We start from the raw sequence: 12,692 nt of genomic DNA, 5'->3' as shown, positions 1-12,692 counted from the left end.
TTAACAAAACTATAATGTTTAACTATATATATAACTATAATGTTTAAATACTTAAAACGCCTAAAATTAAAAAAAAAAAAAGGGTTGCATACAAACATCTTTATCAATAGCATTTCGTCGGAAGCCAAAGCTCTCAACTTGCACTCCCACGCAGTTTAACTGTCACGCAGCTTAACGCCCCTCGCCCCCTCTGTGGGTCTCAGGCACGGCGCGCAGCGACAGCCCCGCACCCCAGCGCCGACCTCCCTCCCGCCAGAGCCGCCACACCTCCCGCGGCGCGCCTCGGTCTGGCGTCTGGGGACGGGAACTGGGGGCTGGCGGCTGCAGACCGGGAAGGCGTGGACGTGGTTCCCTAGGAGCAGCCAATCAGCAGCAAAGCCCGGCGGTGGCGCTAGTGACGTAGCCACGCTTTCCTCCGCCCACTGCGGGGCTGACGCTCTGCGCCGTCGGCCACACCAGCTCTAGCGCCGGGCAGCTGGCGAGGGAGGAGGGCTGTGGGGTCCAAACGGCTGTCGGGAAGGGGAGAGTGAACATGCGCAGCAACTCCGGGGCGGGCAGCGGAGGTGGGGCCTCTGCGCACGCGCTCTGGCGGCCCGCCGGCGGCCGCGGGCGGAGGGGGCGGTTCCTCGAGTGTCGGCGGCCGTCAGGGCGGACAGGCTGGCGGCAGGTGCCGCCGCGGCCGGCGCCGCAGCCTCTTCCCGGTCCCGGGTGCCCTCGTCCTCCTGCGGTGATGCGCTGGGCCCCGCCGGGGCCTGCACCTGCTGGCACCTCCCGGCGTGACCTGGGCCTCCTCGCGTGCCGGGCGCCCGAGGCGCGGCGCTGCCCCTGAGGGAGCTCGCGGCCTCCTCGCCCTGAGTCCGCGCTCGGGGCCGCGCGGGGAGAGCGCCCGGCCCCTCCCCCCCGCCGTCCTCAATGTCTCCCCGGCGGGGAGGGGGCTGCCTGGGAGACGCGCTGAGCGGCCCCCCCGGAGGCCCGTCGGCGGCGACAGCAGCGCCCAGTCGGGCGCCCCGCAGCCTCCCCCGGCGGCGGCGGCTTGGAGGAGCCGCGCACCCGCCGCCGCCCCCGGAGCACCTCAGCCGCCGCCGCCTGGCGCCCGAGGAGAGGGCGGCGGGCGCCCCCCGGGGAAGATGAAGGCGGAGGGAGGCGACCACTCCATGATCAACCTGTCCGTGCAGCAGGTTCTGAGCCTCTGGGCCCACGGGACGGTGCTGAGGAACCTCACGGGTAATTGCTGCGCCCGGCGTGGGGAGGGGGTGCGGAGCCGCCCTGGCCTCCCCCCGCGGAGGCAGCGCGCCCGGGGAGCTGGCGGCGGGGCCCGGCCCGGAGGGTGTGAAGCGCATCCTCGGCGCCTGCGCTCCGGGGCGCGGGGGTCCAGGGGGTGTCCGCGCCCCGCGCCCCCTGCCCGGCCCCGCGCTGTAGTGCGCCCCGGGTCGGGTCGGTGAGCAGAGCGCAGCCTGCCGTAGCCCCACGCTCCCGCGCGCCGCTCGCTGTTTAGGGCTATTTTATTTTTTTTCCTGGTTTAGCTTTTCTGCTCTCTGGCGAATCGCAAAGGAATGCAAGACTTAAACTCTCTGCTCCTAATTACCTATTTGTCAACTGTTAATTTTTCTCACTATAGAAACTAATTAATCGATTATAGTGGTTGGGGCTGGGTCAAGGTCTAGTGCATTCTTGAGCATTTTAGCTGTAACCGCTATAGCTTTTCCCTCTCCCATTTCGTGATGTCTCTCTGGCCTCAGGCGGCCGCTTCTCTGTCATTTGATATTTTTGTGTATTTCCTTTTATTCTCCAAGGCTATCCGAAGGGGAGTGGACTTAACTACATTATAATAATTAATAGCAATTTCTAGTTGTAAAAGTGAGCAGTAGTACTCATGTTTTTATAGAGTCTGTTTGCTTTGTGAAAAACTCCTCGTTAATTGGAAATGCTTCGGAGTTCTGAAAAGGGTAGTGGTTACAAAAGATTCAGTTGCAATTTGGTGACTCCTTATTACCTGTTTCTGAAGAGAAAAAAACTTTGGCGCTTACTCATGATGTAACAGAATGTTAGTATTTCAAAATGCATTATGTCAAGTTGGTTAAGAACGTATTTTATAAATACAACCTGTCTTGACAGGACACACATATGTGTGTGTATATACAGTATAGCTACGTATCTGTGTATCTTATATAAAAGCTGGCATGTTATGGAATTCAGATATTCATAATGAAAAAATGGATGAAATTACATACCATAAGGATGACTTTAAAGATATCCCTTTCCTTGAATGTGGAAACTATCAAAATCAACATAGATTCTGGATTGATTCATGTTATCCTCATTTTTAATCTGTGGTTATTTAACTGACCTTACATGATGGTGGTTGCAGGTTAGGAAAATGTTTTTGGTGTTGAGAAACTGCAAGAGACCATGATTCATTTGAATTTAGAGATAGATTATCTTATGACTTTGCTTGTATTTATCTGCTCTTTTAGTTCATATTATTATGAATTGTTTATTGGAGTGCAGTGAAAAGTAAGGATTCAAGAATGTGTATTTGTATATGTCAATGATCTACTTAACTCATTATTGAATATTTCCAAATACTAGCTTTAGGAGACAGAGTAAATGTAATTTACCTCTTGGCAAGATTTAACAATATTTTTAAAAGACTTTGAGTATGCAAAATTGTTTGTCATTGTGAAAATGGAGAAGAAATAGATTAGAAATCTGCTGCACTGGGAGGTGAGTGTACAAATATTAGCAACCATATTCTTTTAAAAAGTGGATCAAAAAGGTGGTGACATTCTGATGTGGTTCATTATGTTCCTCTTCAGGTGGTGACATTAGTGATCCCTTTTGTAGTTTATTCATTAGCCAAGAGATGCTGCCTACTGTGGTATTTAGAATTTTGTCTATTGAATACAAATACAAGTTCTAAAACAAGACAGCTGTTAGTTGAGTACTTGCAACATGTCGAACATGTTCCATATATTATTTCTAAGCTTCAGGATAATTTCTAAAGAAGATTTACAAAGAATCTCAGAGAGGTAAATTAAGTTGTCCCAAATCATGTAACCATTAAGTGACTTGGGCTTAAAGCCTTAATACCAAGTATTTGCCTGGAGAACTACTCTTTTCCCTTTTACCAGACCTTTAGCACCTTCTTTACCCTCTTACTTGCTTCATCTTTTTACTGCTCCTTGTACATGCTTCAGTTACATTATAATCTTTATTTGTTTCTTCTAGATGTGAGCTGTTTGAGGATGGATCATTTTCTTAATATTGAATTTTGGAACTCTGTCTTTATAGTACTTGGTACATAGTAGATGATCAATACATCTTGATTGAGTTGAATTGTTAAAAATACTTAGCAGTTGTTGGTTTAAATATTTAGTTGTGTTATTTTCATTTCCATCTGTTGGAGTGAATATGCTATTTGTTAGGGAGTGAGTTGTTTAACTTTTACAGATAATTGTCTACCTTTAAAGCACAGAATTGTTTTTGCTTTATTGAATGCTCATTTTTTCATGCTAATTACCATGCTGTCATGTATTTTATTTAATATTTTCAACAGTCTTGAAAGAGATTATTATTTATCCTTACATTACAGATTATGTTATTGAAGTAAGGAGAAAATTAAATATGATAATAAGTGAAAACTACCTTTTTCAGATTGTGATAACACACTAAAGTCGGAAGGCATTTTTGGACGTGAAAGAAGTAATAGAAAGGACCATAGTGTAGAATCAGACTGACTTGGTCATAAAAATGACTCTGAAGGAGTTGCAGAATCTGGCTAATAGGAATTCTAGTTAATTAAAAAACAAAAGGGTAATGCACTGTCATCTTTCATTTTCTTTCATACAAACTTAAGATTTTTTTCTTCTCTTTGTGTCTTATCCTGTGGGTGAAGCAGGAACATTTTTATATTGACCTTTTTATCTTACAGACCCGCCTTACATTTTTTAAAAGTGGGGAGAACTAGAAATTAAGACTTGATTAACATTTTAGAGGTAGAAGTCATGTAGTTTGACTCCATTCTAGAAATATGGAAATACATAATTGAAGTGATATGGCTTGGGTCATATAGTGATAAGGACAAAGATAAAACTAGAAGTAACCTTCCCTGACTATCAGTTCTGTGTCTTTTCCACGGCCTCCCCCCCCCCCAATAACTTCTTAACTCAGTTGGTCTGGTAGATGATAAATCTTAAAATGCTTAAGATTAACCTGCTAAGTATTTGCTCCACTGAGCCCAAGACCATGTGAATGACATTAATATTTGTCCAGCAAATAAAAGATAGTGGAGAATACAAGATGCTATTGAATAATAATGCTTTATAAAATTTTAAATTGCCTTTGCCAAGTAAAAGTTATGTGATGTATTTATGATATATCTAGTTTGGTCTGCTCTTTATTTTTCCTCCTTCCTAGAAGACCTTAGTATGGGGATTTCATATAGAGTAGATTAATATCTGGAGACCCCACCTCTGTCACTTATTAACAATCCCCAAACTTCTCTCTCACTTTCCAAAGTATGTAATTCACAGGATTCCTAAATTGTTCATTGTGTGTAGGTGATATGCTGCTTCTGTTTTACTAAAGTAGAAAGATAAAGGGCTTTTTTTCTTTCTCAATTTTTTCCCCTTATGAATATGTTCTCCTAGCCCCATCTACAATTAGAGTCAGTATATATCAGTTTTATGGGTAACAAAGTTTAAAAAATACTACAAGTAACTATTCTTTCGCTTTGCTTCTATTTGCTTCAACTACTTCAGGCTCCCAGTTTTGTGTTCTGACCCAAATTTGGTTGCCAAGAGTATAGAGAAGAATTTCTTACTTAGAAAAGGCAGGATCCCTAGACCCCTGGATAAACACAGAGCAGGCATGGTGTTGGGGAAGGGATAATTGGTCCCTGGGAAAAGAGGCAAAGGGTGACTTCACGCTCATCTCTTGCAGAATTAGCAGCAAATGTGGGAGCAGGTGCTCTCCTCTTTCTATTGGCAATTAACTTTGGCAAACTGAGACTTCAGGCTGCAATGAAGGTCAGATAGGTGTGTGTATGAAATATATATATGTGTCTATTTTTATGATATGAATACACTATTGTAATTCCCCTTTTCACTTTACAGTTTCTAAGAAACTTTAGTGCTGATATTGATTGTCAGCAAAAATAAAAGGAAAATGTTATTTACTATATCTATATAGGATTGTTTACACCTCACACTGGTATGACTGTTAGCTTTTAGCAGTGCTCCTAAGTTGTATGCTTCACTTAATGTTACACCGTATATTCTTATTTCCTATTAGTTTAGGTTCTTCTTAGCCTATTCGATGCTCTGGTACAGGCTGTGAGTCTAGACAGAGAAAGTTATTTGAAATGTCCACTCACAATATTTAGGTTTTGTAAATGTAGCCCAGAAGACAATATGCTACTTTTCAGGCCTTAAAATTTACTTTTTCTGAAGTATATGTGAAAAATTCCTTATTCTTTTCTGTTGCAGGGCCAGTTAATAAGTACTGTAATGATTTATAGGAGTTTGCTTTTAGGGAGGCTTACATGTATATCTTGTTGAGAATGGAACTACTGTAATATTTCAAAAATCAGAATTATCACTGTAAGATTTTTACTTTTTTAGCTGCCATCTCATTATATTTGAATTGTATATTCTTATCCTATAGCAATACCAGGTTCACGGTCCAGATGACATTTTTTAAACTCAAAGCAATTTCCAGTTAAGTCTTAGTTCTGCATTAGTGATTGAAAGGAAGGGTCAGGAAGGTAAGCTGTTCATAAAGAGTCAGAATAACTAAGGATATTTTTTCCTGTAGAATGGAAACCTAAACAGAAGAGGAAGTGGAAGGAAAGGATGGGAAGGAGGAATTGGGGCCAGGGAAGGAAATTGGAATGAAGAATGTCAGATATAAGAAGGGAGCCAGAGTATGGAGCATGTTGAATTTACTTTAGTATCAGGTGAGGATTTCTAATAATGGCCTTATTTATTGAGTACTCCCTGAATGGCAGGTACTGTGCAAAACATTTTATATGCAGCTTCCTATATTCGAAGTGGCTGTGTAAGCTTTTATTTTAGTAAGTTTGTAATCACAAACTGAGATGTGCTACTTATTTTTTAATAACTGTTTTATAAATTAAAATAAATTACAGAATAAGCAGTGACAGTAGTAACACATTTGAAAGAGTTCTCATTAGACCATCAAATTCCAGTTACTTTAAGTAGATTAAACTTTTAAAGAAAAAGATTTTTCACTAAACCTTACGCAAATAGGTAGAAACAAACTTTCACCTGTCCAATTGCTTGTGTTCTTTAATGTCCATTTTGGAATATAATCTAGGAGCATATGTGTACTTTTTGAGTATAATTAGAAAATTAAAATAGCTTTGAAGAATGTGGATTGCTAGAGCTATAAGATTCAAGTGTTGCCTCTTATTTGATATGTGATGTGTTTGAAATTAGTTTTAAAAAAGTAGTTAATTTTCTAAATTTTCATAATCCTGACATGGCTTATAAATAATTCTTACAATAGGGCCTCCATGGTGGCGCAGCGGTTGAGCGTTGGGTTGCGAAGCTGCCCGCAGCCTCTGCGGCGCCGGTTCGATCCCCGGCTGCTCCCCGGCCACCGGAGGAGGGTCCCACATGGCGCCCAGACCTCTCCTGCCGCCCGCTGCTCCCCTTGGCAGTGTACTTCAGTCCTTCTGCCTGCTCTGCTCCCAGCTCTGGCTCTGGTGAATTCTCTCACCCTCCCGCGCTTCTGACTGTACCCAGTGCATGTATAAACAAAACAAACAAACGAATAAATAAATAAAAATCATGCCTCTATAAAAAAAAATTAAAATAATTCTTACAATAAAGAAATTCATATTCAGGATTTCAATACTAAGGAAAGAGCATCAGTTTACTTTTTTAGAAATTTTGCTTTTAGTAATTAATGGCAATTTAACACTTTTTAGTGTGCTAGGCATTGTTCTAAGAATATTACATGTTTTATTTTATTTGAACCTCACAATAATCCCATGAGTGTTAGGGATGATTATTAATTCCATTTACGGTCACTAACAGTTTTTGAAGGGAAAGGAACAGTCATAGACAATAACTTGTCCTACTTACAAAGTGTAAGTGAGAACTTAAAAATCATCAGTCCAATTCAGCAAATATTTGAGTAATTATAATGGACACGAAGATACAAAGACAACACATGATGACTGTTTTCAAAAGCATGTTCTAGTGAGTATTAACTTGCAGCTCTTTGACTAGTTATTTATTGCCAGATAAATTATTCCCAAATTCAGCAGCTTAAAATGAGACACATTAATTTTTTTCATGGTTTCTGATAGTTAGGGATTTGGGAATGTTATTGCTCGTTCTGACTCGGGGTCCTACAGTATTAACAGTTAAGCTGTCAGCCAATGCTGCAGTCTCTGCAAACTGGGATTCTCTGAACTGGGATTCTGCTGACTCCAAGTGCATTCATGTATCTTTTGGTGGGAGACACTAATCCTAGATGTGTGGGCCATTCCATGGGGCTGCTCACAGTGTGGCTTTACCCATAGCCAGAGAGAGAGCTAGAGGAACACAGAAGCGATCTTAGAAAAGATGCATCACTTCTGGAGCTGTTGGCCACACAGACCAACTCTTGTCAATTATTGGAGGAAACTACAAACTGTCAAGTTGAAAAAAATTACTGCTTGTATAAACTTGTTTCATTAAAATTAAGAAACTGTAAGTAGGGCTTCTTTAGACCTTTAATATGCTAATTTGTAGGGTGAGGTGTCCACAAAGAAAATGTTCTTTGAACACTTTTTAATAGCTCTTAGAATTAGGACCTCTTAAAACTTGTTTAGGGAATTGGATTAATATATGGAGATCTCTTTCACTTCTGAATTCATCTGTTTTCATGCTAGTGCAGCATAACTGCTTCCTGTGGGACTGTTGGGTTGCCTCCTAGAAACTAGCTACCTCAAACCTAAAGGGCAGTATGGGGAGAAGGGAACGAGGCCCTTACAAGGAAGACTAGGGGCAACATGATGAGGGGATGAAGTATCTGTAAGAGAAACAATGGTTAGAAACAGGCAGTTACCATCTTGATTCATAGAAGAATTATACTAAACAGCAGTGGCTAGGGTTTTCAAGAGTAAATCTTGGTGACTATTTCTTAATCATAAGTCATGTCTCTGTGGTAAACACTGATAAACAAAGATGAAAATATCAGCAATGTCCATAAGGTATCCTTGGATACCTAATATCTAGCAAAGATGTTTTTGTCAATAATGTGAAACTGGTTTTCATTAAAACATTCACTCCTCTTGTATTAGAATTTATCTTGTAAAAATAACTATTAGTTATAGAGAATAATTCCTGGTAAATGATGCTGTTTTAAAATTTATAGAGGGTCTATAATATTAAAACAGTATATAAGAGAATTAAACATTAGCAATGTTTATGTAAATATTTACATAATGACAATTGTTGGAATTGTCCTCCCTGGATAACATAGATTTCTGTTTGCGAAGAGACTAGGAAGCAGTAGTAGAATCCTTGAATTTATGAATCAAGAAACTGAGTTTCTTATCTGCTAATTAACTTCTGTACTATGGACGAGCCTCTTATTTCCCAGGCCTCATTTACCCATTCATAATATAATCTCGTGCCAACGGGTTTTATAATGATGCTAAGGGAAAGCTCATCTAGAAAGTAATGAATTAAGAAAAAAAGTTCAGATATCTTACTGTCAAGTTGAAAAAAATGACTGCTTGTATAAACTTGTTTCATTAAAATTAAGAAACTGTAAGTAGGGCTTCTTTAGACCTTTAATATGCTAATTTGTAGGGTGAGGTGTCCACAAAGAAAATGTTCTTTGAACACTTTTTAATAGCTCTTAGAATTAGGACCTCTTAAAACTTGTTTAGGGAATTGGATTAATATATGGAGATCTCTTTCACTTCTGAATTCATCTGTTTTCATGCTAGTGCAGCATAACTGCTTCCTGTGGATCACTGCCAGTAATACGGAAGGCACTGACTGCTCAGACTAAGCGTGTGCATTACTGGCATCCTGGTTGTGCTTTTATTTTCTGATCTGTCTTTCATTTGGTCTCTTATTTGGATACGATTTTAGGCATTTGTTATCTTGAAAGTGTCATTGTAAGTTACACTCATTGATAGAAAAAATTCATCTTTTGATAGTTAGTGTAAATATCCTTTGGGAATATTGTATTGTGATATGCAAAAACATTTTATCAATTCCTAAGAAAATAAGTCAGTGTCTGAATCAAGCAAACATGTTGTTAACTACTTTCTGGTATAATCTGAGATGCTTGGGGCATACAAGTAACAGAACTACTGTGTAACTTTTTTATAATTTGATAATAGATTCAGGTTCAGACCTTTAATATTTTATAACTGAGTAGCTAATCAGTTAAGAGGAAGAGCAAATTAAATCACGCCTTTTAGAAAGATAGTGCTGTGGCTTAAATATAGAACATTTTTGAACTATTTAAATAACCTTAATCTGATTATTTTGAGGGAAGTGCTATTCTGATTGTTTCAAATTAAAACCTTGTTTTTCTGAGATTTTTTTTAACTGTTCAATGATGAGTACTGTTATTTACAGTTTGAAATTATGTAATTAGTTAGCAAAAGGGTAATTTAGTTTAAGTGGCTAATAAATAGTACTGCCATAAGCTTTAAGAGAGGCAATATATTAAAGCTGTTCTTGAATGTGTCACAATAAATTTAAAAACTAGTGTTTTTACTCTTTTAAGAAGACGCAGCAGACAACTGTTTAAATAACTATAATAGTTTTAACTTCTGTGCTAAATGAGGTTTCAAGTGGAGAAATACAGAAATTTATTGTTAAATACGGTTAAAATATTAGAGTAATTAAAACCAAGAAAAACAGTCTCATATTTGCCATCATTTTACCTTCTTTGTTGCTCATTTCTTTATTTAGAGTTATGTTTCCAAATACTAGTCCATCTCCTTTTTGAAGAGCTTCCTTTTGATATGTCTTCTTGTACAGGTTGACTGACAGTGAACGACTCAGTATTTTTCTGAAAAAAGTCTTTATTTCACCCTCATTTGTGAAGGATATTTCTCCTGAATATACATTTCTTACTTTGTGGTTTCTTCCCTTTCAGTCTTTAAAATGTTAATCTATATCTTCCAGTTTGATAATTTCTGATAAAAAGTTTGCTGTATTTTTCACCTTTGTTGTTCTGTATGAAATAATGTCTTTTTTCCTTTTAACTACCTTCAGTAATTTCCTTGTATCTTTCATTTTCAGTCATTTCACCATGATGTATCTGGTATAAATTATTTTTGTTTTACTACGTTTCTTTTGAGGGGGAGCTTTATCTTGTTGAATTCTCTGAGCATCTAGATTTGTGGTTTGATATATTTCATTATTTTTAGAAAAATTTTAAGCCACTTCCAAGTATTTTTTATTCCATTCTGTTACTTCTGGGACTCCAGTTACTGTTTGAGATTAAACCATTTGAAATTGTGTTTTGTAGCTGTTAGACGGTACCTCATTTTTTTCCTCCTCCCTTTCCCCACTCTTTCATCTCTTGTGTTTTAGTTTGAGTCATTTCTGTTGGTCCATATTTAAATTCACTGATTCTTAGCTTAACTCTCCATTAAAGAAATTCTTTGTCTCTGATTTTTTTTTTGTTTATTTTGTTGTTTCAATTTCTAGCATTTCCACTTGAATTTTTCTTGGAGTTTACATTCCTCTGCTAAAATTCCCCATTCCTTGAAATCTTTGCATTTCAGGTTACTTTGTTGCCTTGTAACCTCACCTCACAGATGGGCTAAAGAAAAGTTGTGATTTTGTATTTTATATTTTTCCTCATTGTTAGGAGGAGAGTTGAACTTTCTTTACAGCTTCCTTATATCATATCTTATTACAAAAATTTAAATCTAATGATAATTATTTTAGTAATCATAGGTTTTAAATTTGATAAAATCAATCATGAATTAAGGAAAAAAATTGGAGGTATTACAGACTTGAGGTTTACTTTTTTTTCTAACATGGGCTGTAAGTGTCTAATAATAATATAAGTGTCTAATAAGCACCCATGTGGGACATGTCCCCAAAATGAGAAGTCACTAAAGGAGAGTAATTTCTACACTCAGGTGTGCTGGAATTAAAAAAAGCTTGAGGTACTAGATTATTTATGGTTCTTTATTCCTTGCTTGTCACCAACATTTGAACAATTTTGCAGATATACTAAACATACTATTCATGCTTTCAAACCTATCACATTGTTATCTGTTCATCAGCCTGCGTTAGAAGTCTGAGGCAGGCCAGACCTCATATGTCTCTTAACTGCCTTATCCAGGCCATCAGCACATGGTAAATATTTCTCAAACTCTTCTAACCTAAGGCCTGTGCCTAAATCCAGGGCTTCATTTTACTTTACTCTGACAGTCTCTCAACTCTTTTCAAACTCAACTTTCCCATATCAACCAGGGTAATCAATCTTTAAAAAGGTGAATTTTATTGAATCATTTCCTTATTTAATGTCTCATTGACTCCTTTTGATTTCAACCTTCATGATAAAGTCCACGTCTTTGGAATTTATAAACAATATCTCTCATTTCACCCAAGAGCTACTCAGACTTCTATAACTAAATCCTCATCTTTGTGTTTCTCATCTTTGTCTCTCCATTTTTCTTAGCTTTAGCCGAATCAGAGGCCAAAGTTCTTAAAATTTCATTTTCCATTATGCATAATTCTATGTTTGATAGTTATGTCTTAGAGCAGTTGTTTTTCATTTTTGGCTGTGGGTGAATGGGAAACTTTATTTCTGACACCCAGTTAAATCAGAATTTCAGGGGTTGGTGTTTCTTTTAGTTTCTCTTAAGTGACTCAAACACCATACAGCTGAGGATGAGAATTATTAGCTTAATGTAAACCTTTCCCCTCATTCCATTTTCAATGTTTATCATTTGATTAAATCCTGTTTATTTATTTTTTTTTAATTCAGCCATTGCAATGAATTCTCTTGGGATCTTTTTGACATTCATCCCCCTTGTTCAGAGTTATGTACCGAACAGTGTCAGCTGCATATTGTGTTCTGAAGAACCTGAGATAACGGAACAGATGCCATTGAAGTGTCTTTAATTAAACACACAAAGTGTTAATTGTTGATAATATATGAAAGTATTGCAACTGTAATTTTCAGTGAGGCACAACACAGGGCCCCCTGGACATGTATGAAAATCTTGTAGACCTGGAGTCAGCAGGCTTTTTCTGTAAAGGGCCAATGCTCAGTACACTCAACATGGAGTAACTGCAGTGAGTGTTTTTGGTTTTGTGGGCTGTGTGGTTTCTATCATAATCACTCAGCTGTAAAAATGGAGCATGAAAGTAGCTATAGATGAACAAATATGATTGTTCCTATTAAATTTTATGGACACTGAAATTTGAGCCCATATAATTTTTACATGTCATGAAATACTGTTTTGCTGTTTTTCAGCCATTTCAAAATGTTAAGACCATTCTGAGCTCACAGACTGTACAGAAACAGGTGGTAGGCCAGATAAAGTTCATCGGCCCTACTCTGCTGACCATTAAAATAGAAAACTTTTTCAAATTATAAATGTATTGTCTCCCTGAATATTGAATAAGCCGCCATGTGGGACATGTCCTCAAAATGAGAAGTCATTAAAGGAGAGTGATTTCCAAACT

The 12,692-nt window shown here is 38.7% G+C and overlaps 1 protein-coding gene across 1 annotated transcript in view; it reads left to right on the top strand.

Moving 5' to 3' along the window:
* The first annotated feature begins 1,066 nt into the window (after positions 1–1,066).
* The window catches only part of TMEM170B (transmembrane protein 170B), a 43,708-nt gene continuing 32,082 nt past the window's right edge, over positions 1,067–12,692 (top strand). The window contains exon 1 of the mRNA XM_037519223.2: positions 1,067–1,224. Coding sequence (XP_037375120.1) covers positions 1,128–1,224 — 97 coding nt within the window. The 5' untranslated portion in view covers positions 1,067–1,127. The remainder of the gene's footprint in view (positions 1,225–12,692) is intronic.

The sequence above is a fragment of the Talpa occidentalis genome, unplaced genomic scaffold (genome assembly GCF_014898055.3).
Source record: "Talpa occidentalis isolate TD23 unplaced genomic scaffold, MPIMG_talOcc4v2.1 talOcc4.2, whole genome shotgun sequence".
Classification (NCBI taxonomy): Eukaryota; Metazoa; Chordata; class Mammalia; order Eulipotyphla; family Talpidae; genus Talpa; species Talpa occidentalis.
Note: the sequence above shows the minus strand (reverse complement) of the source record. Positions and strands in the feature narration are given on the sequence as shown.